Genomic DNA, 18811 nt, shown 5'->3' on the forward strand with positions numbered 1-18811 from the left:
AAAATTTTACCCTATTCACCTGAAGTGCCTTAAGCATTAGATTGTATGTGCTTTTTTTGCTGTTCACACTGAAAAATCGAATTAATCAATCAATGAAGTTACAAAGTTGGTTCTCACATCCAGTATGGGTCCGTTACAGTAGTAGCAGCGCGGAGAGAATAAATGGTGGTAATCTCTCTCGCAATATGGCTGTCCTTCCCTCTCAAAGAAGTTTCTGGAACCAATCTCCTCCTGGCAGTGTGTACACACAAAATGCTCTGGATGCCATGTGCGCCCCATGGCAGTAACTACCTGTACAGAAACACACACACACACAACCTTTGTTTAGATGTGACCTACTCTTTCTAACTAGACACACAACATATAATCTTAGCTGAAAGCTCAAATCTATGAAAGCTTGTTTCCACCACAGAATAAAACCTTTTAAAAGTTAATTGCGACTTTTTCATCTCACAATGGCAAATTTTTATCTCACAATTCTGACTTTATAACACGCAATTGCGACTTTATATCATGCAATTCTGACTTTCTATCTCCCAATTGCGTGTTTTAAAGTCAGAATTGTGAGATATAAACATGCAATTGTGAGAAAAAATTATATATCTCACAATTCTGACTTCATAACACGCAATTGCGACTTTATATCATGCAATTCTGACTTTATATCTCCCAATTGCGTGTTATAAAGTCAGAATTGCGAGTTTATATCTCACAATTCTGACTTTATATCATGCAATTCTAACTTTATAACTCGTAATTGTGACTTTATGTCACGCAATTCTGATAAAAAGTCAGAATTGGTAGAAAAAAGTTTGTGCATCTCTCTGGCACTCTCACCTGGCCCACAATGGGTTTGCAACAGGCACCACACACTCCTTTAGCAACCGTCTGCACTCCCAGCTTGTGGAGGTCAGACTGAAGACTGCCCAGCATGTTGTCTAGTTTATTAACCTGTCCGTGTGGACCCTTGCCCTGGGCCATGATCTACAGATAGATAGGACAAAAGACAGAGAATCAAAAGAAAAATTAAGTCTTCAAAACAAAATGTTGTCCAAACTCCTGCTGATGTGCATCTAATATTTATGACCAGGACAAAAGAGGGATGCACACACACACACACACACACAAACAAATCTGGTTCGCTATCTTTGTGGGGACTCTCCATAGGCATAATGGTTTTTATACTGTCCAAACTGTATATTATGTCCCTTTACACTAACCCGACCCCTAAACCTACCCATCACACAAAACTTTCTGCATTTTTACATTTTCAAAACACATACACATCTCTCCAAGCCCTCAAGCATACAACATTCAATTTACAAATCACAAATCCATTCAAGTTTTGTGATTTTTCTAGGAGAGGACAGTAAGACAGAAGCTTAGTCAATGACAACACGTCTGCACCTGCAACGGAGGGAAGAGCGGGTCGTACTCCGTCTGGCAGCCCACTGACGCCAGCACTTTGGGCGGGGTCACAGAGGCAGGTGGCAGGGTGGGTGTGGGCAGGGGTGCGGGTGCGGGTGTGGGATTGGGTTTTGGGGAGGGAGCTGGAAGTACCACAGGTTCAGGGGTCGGGGGCTTGGGTGGAACGGGAGGTGGAGTCGGCTGGGGAGGAGGTGTAGGCTCTCTTGGAGGGGGGGAGGGTGCAGGTGGTGGGGAGGGTGCAGGTGGTGGGGAGGGGGCGGGTGGTAGAGGAGGAGGCATAGGAGCAGGAGCTAATTTGACCGGAGTGGGGCGCTTTGGTTCCTCAGCAGGGGGAGGGGGGCGAGGGATGGGGGGAGATTGGGGAGGTAGGATCACCTTCCTCTGAGGAAGAGGAGACTCAGGAGGTATGATTATCTAGAGGAAGACACCAATCAGACGGAAGAAGAGAGAGGAAGAGATGGAAAGTAGGAATGAGGAAGAAAGAAGCAGGTGATTATAGAGAAAATTTAAAGCAATTAAGCAAAAGGAATTTAATGGAAATAGAATTTTCTGAATGCGCAAATTCTTCCCGTCTACCTTATCCACCTCTTTGCTGTGGTCTTCCCGTGAGCGTTTGGGGTTGGACATGACGATGACACCTTCTGTGAGCCAGTCGTCCGGCTGCTGCTTTTTTGGACGATCTTTACGGGCTATTCCCAGCTTTCCTTGCAGTTCCTCAATGAGCCGGTCCTGGGAATTGCTCTTGTGGAAAATGAGGGGACCCATCTTCCTACGTATCAGGCCATCTCGGTACATAGGGTGGACATTTTGAATCTCCTTGGTGCGTCTAATCACTGATTTGATCTGAGACAGCAGTAAACTTCTTGAGATGCCACAAGCCTTGTGAGAATTGGTGCTTATTTCCAAAAGAAACCAATCACAACAAGCAGGGATCTAGGGAAGCATTCAGATGCGATCCAGTTGCAGAATCCGTTAGACATTTCTAGCACGAAATTGTGGTTATCAAGTGCACAGAAGTACCACTGGTTTTCAAGTGCACACACAGCAACACTCAAGTGCATCTGCTTTTCTTACAGTTACAATTTGCCATAAATAAAGTGAAAATTAAAGAATAAGAAGAAGGATAATTTAGGGTACAGAGTTAGGAACAGTTACAACTTTTAGCCAACTATCTAAAATGTTTAATTTACATGCTGGCAAACAAATCACTACAAGCCTTGTTTGGAATAACTCCAGACCACACAGCATTCTCAATCAGCAAGCATTGCAGTCTCATCCATACGTGTCCTGAGGCTGAGATCCTGTCCATTGTGCCAGCCATATGAAGCATGGGAAGGTCCATTTGGCCATCTGGAGTTCCAGGGCAAGACGAGGGAGTGAGAGATTCATCCATCCAGCTTGCTTCAGTCATGGGGGTCATGGAGCCATCAGGTCCTTCATAAGCCATCTTCAGCTCCATGTCAGCCCAGTCAATATCACTCCTGCAGTCCGACTGATCCTCCAAGAGCCCGTCCCCCATTTCACTCTCTGTGTGTGTGTATAGATGAATGTCGCCGCGATCCGCCGCCACTATCGTCTCCTCGTATACTTCTGGTTGTGCTTCTAAAGTGAGCCGTGAAGCTGCTGATGCTGTGATCTCGTTCTCAGGCCTGCTGAAGCTCATGGCAAGAAGTTTATCTAAGGCGTCGTCAAGAGAAGGCTCATAGGTTGGTGGTTCAAGTCTAGAGGGAGGAAGGGGTTTGAGAGAAACAGCTGGCTCAGGCTGTCCTGATGATGGTTTTGGGCTTGGAGACTTGGGAACCGCTAGAGATGGGGAAGAGGAAAGGATTAGAGGAGGTGAAACAGCTTTGGGAAGAGACAGAGATGGTGATTCAGAGACTTTAGGACGTGGGGATCTGGGGAAAGATGGCACTGGGCTCAAAGGTTTTGCTTCAGAACTGGAGAGATACAGATCAATAGATGCTGGTGTCATCAATGGACTAACTCTTTCAGGGGTTCTGCTGAACGTTGAGGTACTTGTTGGACTAGAAGACTTGTTGAGAGGTGAATAGGACTTCGGAATAGGACTTCGGCTTGTCAGTTTGGCAGAAGGATTTCCCTCCCAGACAGAACAAAGATCCCGAACTCCGGGTGAAGTAGTCGTGGTTATAGTCTGAGACATAACCACTAGAGACTCCACTTGGGAGGAGAGCAGGGAAGCAGAAACATCAATGGCAGAATCCAAGCCCAGGTCAGATACCGGTGAAAAACGAGGACTGGATGCTGCAGGTGGAGACAGTCGATAGGAAGGCTTACCACTAGATAGTGGAGGCGCAGCCCCCGGTTCACCAGATTCCTCCACAATGTGCAGATCAAAGTTTAAAGAAGGGGAGAGACCTGGGGAATATCGGCTTGGTTCCGTTGGGAGGGTATGGGACAGGGATTTGGACACAGCAGTCATAGGAGGAGGGTGGATTTCAGCAATGGTAGTAGTTTGCTCAAACATTGGCTCAGAGTTCAGGGAGCCTAAGGAACTTGGCTAGAGACATAAAAAGGGCACAGGAGGGGAAAGAGAAGAGATTGACAGATTAAGGGAGGCAGAGAATGAGAAATAATTAAGAAAAAGCTTCAATGAGATGTACAGAACAGCTGAGGAAAAAACAAAACAGATTCTGGACACAATGTTGAAGCAATGAGATGAAACTGAAGCTAGAAGTCATAGATGAGCAGGAAAAGGTTTACAAATAAATGTACTGGTAAATTTTGTGAAGGTCAGATGAAGACCGGCCAGGGCTGAGTCGCCCTACAGCAGCGTAAGCCAAATAAGATTGTAGACACCATTGGCACCAATGGTCTCAACAATCTGCTTACAATGTTTTTGGGAAACGTAGCCCAGATTGTCGAGCAGTAAGTCCTGAAAATAGATCACCCAAACAACATAGTTCAGCACACATTCCCAGACACAACGTCTCTTCAACTCACTTACACTGTCCTAGTAAATCACACACACAAACACATATACACACACTCACATTGCTCTGCACCTTAAAATCTGACAAACAGGCCATGAGCTCATCCAGTTCTCGTGTAGCAGAGGTGGCTGATATTCTGCCCTGCTCTTCGGAAGGTGTGTCCACCTGTCCGTCCGTCAAATCACTTCTCAGAGCACAGGGGCTGGACCTGTTTATGCAAATTACATTAAATTGCATTCCATTAAAACCCACAATGCAAATCCACGTTTCCCCATCTGGAGATGACCGTGCTGGTGATCTTACGTAGGGGAAGGCACAGAGCTTTCCAACTCATTCAGAAGACTCTCCACAGTGGGACGACCATCTTCTGTCCCCTTCGTTCCGTTCCTCTGAGGTTTGTCCTGTGCTGCTGGTGTCAGTGTGATCCCTGGGTGGGCTCCATTTTCCTGTATATAGTGGGCAACACTGCAAGGTGGCAATGGAGGTGCTGCATCCTCTGCAGAGAGGAGATTTCAAAGTACAATTATATGGTTTTATATCTTATTTTTTTGCATTACTTGCACCACTATTGGTGTGAACAGGCCTTAAGTGTGTCTATATGTTTACCTGTACTGGAGTAAGATGGGGCGTTTTGCTGTACAGCATTAAGCTCCAGAAGAAGGCGGTCCAGTTCAGACAGGTTGCTGCCCAGGGCAGAAGTCATGGCTGTGGATGATGAGTCTGAATGCTTCTGCTTGTTAGGAAAACTGGACAAATAAAAATGTGCCAATAAGGGTTTAATTTTTCATTATAGCAGGACATAGAAAGTAGGGCTGTGCGATTAATCGTAATTGATTTTTGATTTCAATTCTGGCTTCCAACGATTATGAAAACAAGATAATTGAGGTAAAACGATTGTGAAAACATGTGTAACAGTATACTGGATCCATGCATTAGCTCTTAAAGTGACAGCAGCCTAATAAACATGCTGCAGTCTGCCATTAATGATAATTAATGAACAACAAATGACAAAGGAAAATCACTCACTGATATTGACTGAATAACTTAAGTGGCTTTAAACCAAGCTTTAGTTATTTAATGTACAGTAAGACCATGCAGTGTTATTTTACATATTTGATTTTTTTTTTTTTTTGCTGTAGGCTATTAGTTATCTGAATACCACTGTTAGTATGTCTTCCTGAAAACTTAAAACACTATTTAATTTGTATTTTCGTTCTGTTGTATTTATTTGTCTGTTTTGTTTTGTAATTAGTTTCTTTGTTCTTATTCTATTGCTGACTGTTTACTTGTCTTATGTAATTATTTCAAGGACCTTTTTCTTACGTTAGTTAACATAGTATTAGTTTTTGCTGAAATATCGATAATTGTGAAATTGTACAGATATTTAAAAATCACTCATATCGTGAAAAAAGACTTTGATCCTATCGCCCACCAACAATCATGTTAAATAATAGTGATTATGATTTTTGCCATAAACGAGGAGCCCTAATAGAAAGGATATTATGGTGGATCACATTGTAGAATGACAGATATTTAATAACCATTTTGCTTGACTATTATCAGAATGAGCTCACCTGCAGCAGAAACTCACCTGTAAACGTGGTCTTCTTCTGTACGAGAGGCTGGTGGACTGCTGTCCCGAGACACCGTGCTTTTATGAGCAGGGCCCAGAGACTGGATTTCAACAGAAGAAAACCAAAATGCATATTTTTATGCAAATCTTACTGAAAATGTAATACATTGCAATACATTGATTCTCAACTGCTGTATCACGATCCAAAATGGGTTAATTTTTTAGTTTATTTAAAAAAAAAAAAAGTTGTACTGCAGTGGGCTCATGAAAAGCCAATTATTTAAATAAAATAAAATAAAATAAAATAAATACTTGCTACAAAAATATGTAGCATTTTATTTGTTTATCTGCATGTCAAGTGACCATTAGCCAGATAATCATTAATAAATATTTTAAGTCAAAGGGGTTGAAAAAAAAGTTTGGGAATCCTAAATGTTGGATAACCAATTAATGCCCAATGTAAAATATGGGTACTAAGTAAAATCAATAGAGATCCACAGATAAACTACAGATTTGTACCCATAAGCAAAAACAAGACACACTGAGATGAGGTGAATATTATATGTGACTAGCTTATTTTGGAAAGCCCCAAGATAGTTTGTGCTGAACCTGTTGTGAGGAGTGCTGGGAGTCCGGCCGGGGCGAGAGGGATCCGTTCAGGGCCTCAGCTGAGGGGGGAGGGGGGAGAGGCGGAGGAGGGGAGTCATCCTGGAAAAGGTGCCCTCCGGAGGGGTAGGAATAGGGCGTCTCCTCGGGGAGAAACACTGGGCACTTGGAGATATGGGCGGTGGAAGACTCGAGATCCGCAAGCAATGCGTCTGTGCAGAAAGATGAAACAAATTCTTTATTGTACATTGTCTTCGAGTTACTTCAGGGAAAGAATCAAATCCTTAAAAAAAAAAAAAAAGTTTAGTTCAGTTTAGTTTTGCGTGACCTCCCTCTGACTGTCATAATATCAAAGTATGTTTTGCTGTTCTATCTTTAAGACAGGAGGGAGTTTTGCGTTTTGAGTTATTTGTTTCAAAAGACAAAGAAAGGATAGAGTAAAAAAGTAAAAAAATAAAAACACTGTTTGCCTTTCAAACGTTTGGGATCAGTAAGATTTTTAATGTTTTAGAAAGAAGTCTCTTCTGCTCACCAATTAGGCCGCTGTCGGTAGCCTAAAAGAGGCCTAGAAATATGGTTTCGTTCCACCAAATGGGGCACTACCTACTTTTTTTATATTTAACATCAGAAATATATAGAGATTCCTTAGGAAAAAGTTCTCCACACACAACCTTGCAGTTTTTGAGAAAAATGATGCTAAAGGTGCCCATTTTGAAAAAAAGGGAAAACATAGGGAATTTTGCACTTTGAACCTGTTTATCATATAAACCCAAATATGCCGAATTACCACTTGAAGTACAAAATAAACCAGTTTGAAATGTGTGATATACCTGAAGTTGCTATTTAGGGACAGTAAACATGATAAGATTATCAAGAAAACTTCTACTGTAGCATTAACATCCCAATTACTTCTCATTATGTTGTTCCAATTCAAAGGTAATATTTGAGGTAAAATCTGAATAACAAATAGAATTAAGCCAAAATATAATAACAGAGCTGCCAACTCTCACGCATTCACCGTGAGACTCACGCAATTGACACTTTTCACATCCATTTTCTCACGCACAGAAAAATCGCGAAGCAAAGAGGACACGGAGACCGACAGACTAGACAGAGCAGGTTAGTTATGATATGAAAAAATCTCAGCTCTCAGATTCTGTCAATTTTATTACGAAATTCAAACAATAAATACCGTTTTGGCGTTTGTATTTGTGACGCGACAGATCCCTATAGCGGCACGTGACCCGATCATCTCTAGCTAATAGTAGGCTAAATAAACACGAATGAACAATGGTGAAAGAAACAGTACAGCTTACCGAAATGTAGCCTATATTCTTCATACATAATATCGATCAATCAATCAAACAAACAAAGGGGTCAATAAAACAGCTGGAGAACAATTATGTCACATAACATTTACCTCAGGAAAGTCATTTAATGACCATAATATAGGCACGTTAGTTGGCTAGAAAAAGAGCTATAGAGAGTATTTTGCTAAATATGTGCACTATATTACATATTTATTATATTTGTACTTTTATTTTGTATCATTAAATAAAGTTGTTATTATAATAAAAAACGCATTATATTTATATTTGAGTTATTTTTAACCTTAAATAATACTGCCAGCTGATAGGGCTGTCTGTATCGCCTATGCATTTTTTTTTTCTTGAGAAAAATGAACGCCTATCTTGTGTACCTAATATTTATCCAAATGAGTCAATATTAAATCAAATCACAAGAATTGAATTGAAATCGTGAAATTTGTTTCAAGAAATTTGTAAAAACAAAACAAAAAAACGTAGCTTACCAGAAATTGTACCATATAAACATTGTAACATGTTGTCATTAAACCTAATAAAATTCAGTTTAGTTACTAAAATGTTTTGACAATCACAATACACTTATTGTGATGCAAGTTTTTTTTGCAACCCCCCCTAATCTCCCCAAATCTCACTCCAAGTTAAACTCAAAAGTATATATATATATATATATTTAAAAAAAAACACTTTTAAAAATAACACATTTAATGGTGAATTGTTAATTTGCATACACGAGCAGTAACTGCACTACATGTACATATTCACAGGAATGATTATTGTAAACAAGATTTAATTTTGATTTATTTATTTACCTACCCATCTCTCTCTCTCTCTCACACACACACACTAACCCGACCCCTAAACCTACCCATCTCTCTCTCTCTCACACACACACACACTAACCCGACCCCTAAACCTACCCATCTCTCTCTCACATACACACACAAACACACACACACACACACACACACACTAACCCGACCCCTAAACCTACCCATCTCTCTCTCTCTCTCACACACACACACACACACACACACACACACACACTAACCCGACCCCTAAACCTACCCATCTCTCTCTCACACACACACACACACACACACACACACACACACACACACTAACCCGACCCCTAAACCTACCCATCTCTCTCTCTCTCTCACACACACACACACACACACTAACCCGACCCCTAAACCTACCCATCTCTCTCTCTCACACACACACACACACACACACACACACACACTAACCCGACCCCTAAACCTACCCATCACACACATACACACAAGTCAAGCGTTTTTTGTCTATAAAACGCCGATAGCAGGCCGGGTGAAACCCGTAGTTGTTGGGACATCAGAGTTAATCGAGCTTGATCGCCGCTATCAGATGAAGATGCGCTGCTTACGTCCTCCTCCATGTTTACATGTGCGTAGTGATATTGGCTTGATTTCGGCTCTGACCTACTTACATTTTCGATGCTGATTGGTTGAAAATCTAGCTCAACAGTTTTATATGTCTCAATACGCAGTCAATATAGTGCGCCAATAAATTACACTTTTCTCATTAACTGCAGGATAATGCGTGGAGAACTTTTTGCTTGGATACCTTTTATTAACGTTGAACATATTGAGCAAAAGAAAAAGTAGTGCCCCGTTTGTCGGAACGAAACTGAACGATACAGCTCACGTACAGCGGCCTAAATGCGGCATTTACTGTATGTGATCAGAAAGAGTAATATTGGGAAATTTAAATAACTGTTTATTATTTTAATGTTTTCAAATGTAATTTATTCCTGTGGTCAAAGCTGCATTTTCAGCATCATTACTCCAGTCTTCAGTGTCACATGATCCTTCAGAAATCATTCTAATATGATTTTCAGCTCAATAAACATTTCTCATTATTATAATTTTGTGGAAACTGTGATACTTTTTTTCAGGATTCCTTTATTAATTTTAATATTAATTAAATATAAATCTTTTGTAACATTATAAATGTCTTTACAGTCAATTTTGATAAATATAATGTGTCCTTGCTGAATAAAAGTATTAATTTCTTTCAACAAAAAAATTACCAACCCCACACATTTGAATGGTAGTGTATGTTTATAAAGAACGATAATCTTTTCATAATAATGCAGCTAGACACATGATCAAAGAGGAAGGTCTCAACGAACAATGAACAGGGTTAAAAATAAGAGACAGTAGCTTGATATTTCTCTCCATCAGAGAGAGAGAGAGAAAAAGAGAGAGAGCGAGAGCGTCTCCAAACACAGATATGATGTTTGCTTGTGCAACTCAGTCGTGCATTCCAACCTTTCTAACCATCCTCAGTCATGTTACTAAATACAGTCCTTCAGCGCAGCTGTGCCAGCTGTAGCGCCAGACCCGAAGACCCTCTCCGAGGAGAACTCTCACAGAAACTCTACGCTTCGGTTCAGTTTTGGGTAGTCCACTACCTATCGTACCTAACAATAGCTGGTGACACTTTATTTTAAAGCCGGTGTCCTTGTTACATATGTTACATGTACTTACCATAATAAAAACAGTAAATTATGCATAATTACATGCAACTATCCCTCAACCAAACCCTAACCCTATAGTAAGTACATGTAGTTGTTTAATATTACTCAGTACTTAAATATATAATTACACTGTAACAATGACACCTTAAAATAAAGTGTAACCCAATAGCCCTTAACTATAGCACACCATTGTTGTATTGAACCGGTTGGGTCTTTGTCTCTGTGTTGTGTCCGCTGGCGGGTAAAACGCTGTTTGTGATGAAGTGCAGAGACCCTGTCAACACATCCGTCACACTGAGCTGTCCTGCAGTAAGAGCTGAGCTATGAACCCAGTCTACAGAAGACTACAGTCCACTCTGCAAATGCTGTTATTATTGATGACTGACAGATTTGTTGATTTTAATAATGTAGTTTTGAACCATTACACCATTGTGCTCACTTCTACAATGGCTTTGAATGCAACCAATCCTGTCAAACTTAAAATGTGCCGTTTTTTTTTAAAATAATACTTAAATAGTAGTTTATTAGTTAAAATTGGTGTAGAAACAACTTGAAATTTTCACAATTAATTAATTACAAAGAAATGGCAAGTAGCACATTGAATTAATTAAACATGATGTTTTTGAAGTAAAAAGACTGAAATTGTATTTTCTTGTAAAACATTCTAATAATCTTTGTTATTTATAACTTCAAAAAATATTTTTCACAGTGTACTAATAATAGCAGTTTGTGCACTGATGTTATTAATTATTTAAAACATAACTGCATAATCCTATAATTGTCATCACTGCATGATTATTATTTAAAACATTTTTGGGGGTGGATTTACAGGAAAAAGTAACTATTATGTTATATACCTTTATCATTATAAAAGATTTTGGTCATCCAGTCCATGCCTACTGTAAATCCAGCCTGTCCTTTACATGCATACGTCCGCCAACAGAAACTTTGGAAAGACAGACGGAGAGACAGGCAGAATCTCAGACATGCAGCTAGTCTAAAAGGGCCTAAATAAAGCTCTTACCTCACTCTTTTCTCATGCACCTATTCACGCATTCATCCAAGCGGTCAATAATAGCCTGGAGACATGCAGCCGTCACATACCGTACAGGCAGAGATCTCCTCACACACAGCACACGCGGATGAAGCACAGGGAGACACCTGAGCTACTCCAACTCTTACATGAGCAGACACATTAAACAGCAGACGCTATAAAAACGTGATGGTTGAAGATCAACTACGAGATGGTAATGACACTCAGAGACGAGTGTATGAAACACTTCACTCTTTAAGAGTGCCGATGGAGTTCAGCTTCCATACAGAGTCTCTGGGATCCTGATAGTGTTCGTTTACAGACAGTTAGTGTTGACAGTCATGGAAATATCAAGAGATATTATGGAAATTCTCATTTGTTTCTAAGCTTTTGGCAATTATATATAGTTTAAGTGTTTTTTGTATATGCATAAATATGCAGGCATGTTAATGTTACATATAGTTAATGTGTACATTTTAAAATGTAATAAAAGGTTAAAAGGTCATGCCAAGTCATCAAATTTCAGTCAACATTTTCTAGTCGCTCAGTTCTAAAATGTTTTAGTGGCTAGAGATGACTCCTGTGTAAAGTCAGTGTTTTGTGATTTCTGATTTGATTCATTCAAAAGAAACATTCAGTCTGAATGATTCATTAGCAAATCCACCTGAACTTGAATGATTTTTACGATCCATTTCAACCAGTCTGAATCTAAATGATGTTTAAAATGGATTAATTGAATCAAAATTATTTGTAAACAAAAAAAAAGATCTATATCCATTGATTCAGATAGAGTAGTTGTCATGTATAGAAATCACAAACAGTCTTTTCAACCACACAGTATCATTATTTCTGTCTTACAATAATTCAGATTAATCACAGAGGATAAAAGCTTATATTTTATTTATATTTTCGGATAAGTCTACAGTAGCGATCAAAATAGAGCAAATCACCTTTCGAAAGTAACTTGAAGCTTCGAATAAAGATTGTGTCAATTACATTGTTACACCAGTAAGTGGCGACAAGTGACGTTTAAAAAAAATGATTTGACATTGAATCATTCATTCAAAAGAGTCGTTCAAAAACACTGATTCATCCAGTAATAAAACGTGTGTTTTTTATGAGTGGGTCATTAATTCAAATTAATAAAAAAATACTTTATTCAAATTAATTTAATGTTTTTTAAATAGACTGCAGCAAGTAACGTTTTGTCAGAACCTCTAGTAAATTACACGTTTTTGTTTAGTTGTCCATTCAGAATCTTAGCAGAATTGTGATCTCTATTTTAAACAAAAATCGTGATTCTTATTTTATCCAGAATCATGCAGCTCTACTAGTCATGCAAAAGTCATGGACATTCACTGGAAAACTGAATGTATGTAAGTTGAATGTATTTATTGAATGTATTTTAACTTTAAACAGAAACCGTCTCTATACATCTCTTTCTTGAATTCACTCTATTTTTAACAGTGAAATGGAGTACCGTCTGCTACTATCCTGGTCTAGAAGTTACACCAGGGTCAAAATGTACTACAAACGCTTAATGCATTAATGTTGCTTAGAAAATGTGTACTCACGGAATTTAGAGCATTCCAGAATGTATCCCAGTATTCCGTCACACCTGAGTGTGAGCCTGAGTGTGTGAGTGTGTGTGAGAAGAGAGACGGAGAAGGGGTGGCACACACAGCAGACGGCTTGCAATTAACCCTTTCTTGCTCCGACAACTTTAAACACATACAGTTTCGTTTTATGACTATATTCCACATTTTAGTACAGTCATAAAAATTTAAAATGGGAATTACACCATGAACAAAACATGGAATGAAATTAAAGCTTTTCTGGATGCTTTTCATTTGCTTTGCAAACAAAATAAATGTATTAATTAATAAGCAGAAGCTTTCCTATTAAAAGGTTTGTAAGATCAAGAGAAGCATGAGTCGAACTTATGCTCTTACTTTATGGAGACCTTTTCACATCATCAAGCGAAATATGTGAGAAAGTCAGCAGATACAGCAAGTGCTCCTTAAATGGCAGTCGGGTGTGTTTTACTCCCAGGAGCCTCTTCCTGGGAAACGTCTGCATGTGTGCTGATGTCAGCAGGACTACGGCGTCTGCGGGACTAATTCTGGCATCCTAAATCAATCTGAAATATTAGGTGTGGTCAATTAAAAAACTGCATGCAAAATGTGCATGTAAAGACTACTAGTGTGAGGCCTTTGTACAAAACACACACACACACACAAACAGGGAAAGTCCATGTTTAACCCTTGCTGTTCAGGGATTCTTCTGAACAGGGAACACACAGTATGTGCAGTATACAGCCTGTCTATTTAAAGCATGGAGATCAGCGCGCAAGTCAGTGCAAACATACTGGAAATAAACTGAGCGATTCTTCAGGGCTCTAGAGGACCTGCACCTGGTGCCACGCGCCCAGCAGAACCAGTACAGCCATCAAGAGCGCATACACTGGCAATGCCACACATGCCTAAACCATTGCATTATATGCAGCAGAGGAGATGACTAATGGTTTTATAGCCGTCTAATGCAGTGATGCATGACTGGTGGGTCACGGCCAAAAATGAATCACAGGTGCGTTTGATGGGGTCAGGGAAAATCAATGCAAATAATAAAATGCGACTGACTCGTCACCTAACTGACTTGTCAACTTAAAACGGAAGAGGAAATGTAGAAACTGTGTACAAACATAGTACCAGGCAAAAGTTTGGACACATGAATGGGAAAGTGTGTCCAAACTTTCGACTGGTACTGTACTATAATACACATAAAGAAAACCGGCCGATATATCGATATCAGACTTTTTTTACTCCCTAATATCGGTATCAATCCCCAAAAATCCATATCGGTCAGGCTCTAAAACAAACTAGTCACAAATACATCTATGTGGTAAAAGATAGTCAAATTACACAGATGTCAACATGTACAGGTTGTGTGACGTGCCAAAGTCAAAGAAATTATGATCCAGATTATAATAAATACAAGTTGAAATGAATATTGTAATAGTGTAATAATAATGAAATCAGTGTGTTTTATGTGGTGAATTACCGGCTGAAACCAAAAGACTTTTAAAAACTGCATCTGCACAGATTACAACAAACGATCATAATGATTTGTTTATGCATGCATATTGGGAAATTACCTTTCATGTAGTGTGTAATATAGCTGTTTGTGAATGAAAAGGGTCTGCAAAGTTACAAAGATCAAAGCGCAGATAAACAGATTCTGAACTGCCTAAAATGAGTCGTCAGTAATTCCAGTCTCACTTCTTGCTCGAACATATATAGGTTTGTAATAAATTTGCATAATATTGCCAACCAATGCTCTTCTTCAGAGGTGGACAGTAACAAAGTACATTTACTTGAGTACTGTACTTAAGTACACTTTTTGAGTATCTGTACTTTACTTGAGTATTATTTTTTCTGGAAACTTTACTTTAACTTCACTACATTTGAAAGACAAATATTGTACTTTTTACTCCACTACAATTCTGTCAAGGTCCTTGAGTAGAAAATAACATCAGTCAGTGGATGATTTTGGTTGCAGGGGTTGCATTTTGGTTGGAAATGAAAGTCGGATTGACATCAGAACCCGACGTCAGATTGACGTTGGATATTGATTGAAAATAAAAGTTGGGTTGATGTCAGAACCCGACTGATGTTGGTTTCTGACATCAACCCGATTTTCATTTTCAACCACAATACAACGTCTGTCCAACGTTGGAGATCAACGTCAATCTGACATTGGATTCTGACATAAACCTGATTTTCATTTTCAACGTTGGGTTTGGTCTTCTAAATGCAAATTTTGTCACTTTTTTAGAGCACACTAGCTTATAGATAACAGTAAGGCTAACATATTCAAAAGCCAAAAAACTTTAAATAGGGCAATATTTGAGGGAACAGCCATTTGGGTGTCGGAAACCATTGTGGAACGTTATTGAGTGACTTATTCAATCTCATATTCAATCCCACTACTGGAACTGTGCTCTAGAAATAAATTTGATATTGACATGAGAGTAGGTATGCAGGCATAGATTCAGAGGCATACGGTACTTTAAGTATTAGGCTACATACAACAATGCAACAATAATAAAACAATGCATTGACATTTACTTTTTACTTTTGATACTCAAGTACTTTTAAAAACGAGTACTTCTGTACTTTTACTTGAGTAAAAATAGGTCTTTACAACTTTTACTTGTAACGGAGTAATATTTGACCAGTAGTATCTGTACTTTCACTCAAGTAAGGAAGTTGTGTACTTCGTCCACCTCTGCTCTTCTTTGCCCCGCCCTCAAACACTGTAGTTGTATCTGAGACTGGAAGGGTTTGGTTTGTGTTCATGTCGAGAAGACGCTGTTTTCTGCTGCCAACGCAAGTCCACTTTGATGAGATTGATACGGTAAAACCCATCGTTACTGTTCGAATCATTATATAACAAGAGCTGAGGAACAGATGAAATTTAGATGAGCTAATGAGTGTTTGGTTTCTGACACACACTGTAAGTGGTCGACGAATCACAACAGACTGAGCCATCTGACCATTCAGAGCAGAGTAGACCAATCACAACTGGGCCGTCTGACCAATCAGAGCAGAGTAGACTCTCGGAAAGGAGGGGTTTAGAGAGACTGAATCTTTGAACAAACCATTTTCAGACACTTTAGTAAATGAGGTGATGTGCAATTTATATTATGTTATATCAAAGTGTTTTTTAACCTTGGAAGCATATAAACCTATTGTAGGAGACACCCAAAAGAAAATGAGGAACCTTTAAAGTAGCATAATAGAGGCACTTTTTGAACTATTGAACAATTTTGCATTATTTAAGCCTATTCAGTTCAGTTCATGGTAATATTATTGAAAGTAGTTTTATTTGAGTTGAGACGTGTGTAATTACATTACAGTAAAAATATTCATGACTAAAAAAATAAAAAATAACAAAATGTTCCCACCTGTTGGAAATTGATAGTCGACAAAATAAATAAACTAGTGAGAGTTCGACGTGTGTTTTTAGAGAGTTAAAAAGCCCACAAAAGTGTCCAAAGATGAAACACACTTCTATGTTTCAACAATAATGTGCACTGGAACTAAAGGCAGAGAGGTGCGAGTACAGGCAGGATATCCTGTGCACCACATGGCTATCCTGTTTTGGGTGTTGCCAGATTTGTAAATGTTAAAAGATTAAAAAAAAAAAAAATTTAAATTAAAAGGCTATGAGAAATTAAAGATTAAATATTGGTGATTTTGTTAGATTAGTCTCTGTATAAGACAGCAAACTGTCTGTACAGCTGAATCTCGAAAAAATTAGAATATCATGCAAAAGTTATAATTTTGATGATTATGGCTTACAGCTTATGAAAACCCCAAATTCAAAATCTCAGAAAATTAGAATATTACATGAAATCAATTAAAAAAAAGGATTTTAAATACAGAAATGTCAGCCCTCTGAAAAGTATAAGCATGCATAGGCCTATGTATATAGTTATATATACTAAATATTATATTAAGTATATTAGTTTTAAAATATTTTAAGATTTATTAGTTTCACCTTTTAATTTGAATTACTGAAAAACACGAACTTTTACACGATATTCTAATTTTCCGAGTTTCACCTGTAAGTGTTAAATGCACTGTGACCGCTTCATTGACACGCAGTCCTGAACTCCCCGGCAGGAGGCAGTGTGGAGTCAGGGATTTACTGCGTGTCAGGGAGGGTCTGAGAACTCATTTAACGCTGCTGTTTATGGAGAGAACAACCTAGTGGTTAGTTAATGTGATTATGAATGCAAACAGAGGAGTGAAGCCAAACTTAAACTTAATCCACAGCAGAACAGCAGTCCACACTCAACAAGCTGAACTAGTGGAAGATTACACTTTTGAAGAAATCAACAGGGTCCTGAGGTTACTAAATGTCAAACTACAGTACTTTCACTGAAATATTTTGGGTTAAACAACTCTGACATGCAGCAGAATATGAATACAAACAAAAACGCGTTCAATAAAAATGTATTGCCCCATAGACGTGTAATGTTAACAAGTTTACAACAAAATTAGTGTCTGTGGTATTTAACAGCTTATCGCAGATACAGCTGATAGAACTTAGTTCACCCAAACATGACAATTCATTCTGTCGATATCTATTTATCTATTTATGTCATTCCAAACCAGTATGATTTTCTTTCTTCTTTGGAAAACAAAAAGAGACACAAAATGTCTTTCACATACAGTGATTGGCTACTCACAATTCTAATTCACATGTGTATCTATATGTGACCCTGGATCACGTCACCAGTCTCGAGTCGCACGGGTATATTTGTGGCAATAGCCAACAATACATTGTAAGGGTCAAAATTATCGATTTTTCTTTTATGCCAAAAATCATTAGGATATTAGGTAAAGATCATGTTCCATGAAGATATTTTGTAAATTTTCTACCGTTAATATATAAAACATTTATTTTTGTGAGTGAATGCAGCACAATCGCCAACATAAATGGACAACGTTAAAGATGATTTTCTCAAGGTTTCGATTTTTTTGCACCCTCAGATTCCACATTTTCAATAGTTGTATCTCGACCAAATATTGCCATATTCTAACAAACCATACATCAATGGTAAGCTTATTTATGCAGCTTTCAGATGATGTTTGCATCTCAATTTCAAAAAAAGTGACCCATGTGACTGGTTTTGTGGTCCAGGGTCACACATGGAAGACACATTTCTTATTATCATAGTTACATTCTTCTGCATTGCTGAGCATAATCTGATCATATAAAACTAAGAGCTGAGAGAGGTTTATAAAAAGCAGTCAATATGAAAGGTTATACAAATGCACATCAGTTGAATAGAGGCCAGGTGTGACACTGATATCTTCTGAACAGGGAACACACAGTATAAAGTGATGCAGAGAGTCTTGGTCTTCTCGATTCTAATCGTATTACTCCTTTATGAGGTTGTTAACCACTTTATCGCTTCATACTCAGAATCTGAGGAAAGAATTCCACACATTCCATCAGGGAGCCGCCACAGAAACACTATAGAGGAGAGAGAGAGAGAGAGAGAGAGAGAGAGAGAGAGAGAGAGAGAGAGAGAGAGAGAGGGGCGTGTGGGCTGAACTGTGACACGGCAGAGGAATGTAGCGCAAACGGCCTCACAATGGCTGGTGTTCATTTCAGTGTTGCGATCCCACCCACCTATATTTAAAAATACCAGAAACCGTGAAAGCACTACAGTCCAGAAACCCAGCCCTAATGGTTAAACAGCGACAGAACTCCGGACAACTCCTTGACACCCAGCATCTGAAAGCATCATGTGTGTGCAAGCAGGATAATCGTGTTGCTTTTTAAGACGCCGATCACAAA

General features: G+C 38.8%; 1 protein-coding gene across 4 annotated transcripts in view; it reads right to left on the reverse strand.

The window, feature by feature from the left end:
- The window catches only part of pxnb (paxillin b), a 34327-nt gene that overhangs the window by 5161 nt on the left and 10355 nt on the right, over positions 1–18811 (reverse strand). Inside the window, exons 2-11 of one of the 4 annotated variants that reach the window (XM_084086515.1) lie at positions 6562–6770; positions 5971–6053; positions 4986–5125; positions 4683–4875; positions 4452–4587; positions 2711–3946; positions 2005–2271; positions 1408–1842; positions 838–984; positions 118–291 (exon numbers count right to left, since the gene is read on the reverse strand). In XM_084086515.1, coding sequence (XP_083942641.1) covers positions 118–291; positions 838–984; positions 1408–1842; positions 2005–2271; positions 2711–3946; positions 4452–4587; positions 4683–4875; positions 4986–5125; positions 5971–6053; positions 6562–6770 — 3020 coding nt within the window. Of the gene's footprint in view, positions 1–117; positions 292–837; positions 985–1407; positions 1843–2004; positions 2362–2710; positions 3947–4439; positions 4588–4682; positions 4876–4985; positions 5126–5970; positions 6054–6561; positions 6771–18811 lie in introns of all 4 variants that reach the window. The other 3 variants (XM_084086514.1, XM_084086516.1, XM_084086517.1) reach the window with 3 other exon arrangements.

Source organism: Abramis brama (assembly GCF_963993115.1).
Source record: "Abramis brama genome assembly, chromosome: 16".
NCBI classification, from domain to species: domain Eukaryota; kingdom Metazoa; phylum Chordata; class Actinopteri; order Cypriniformes; family Leuciscidae; genus Abramis; species Abramis brama.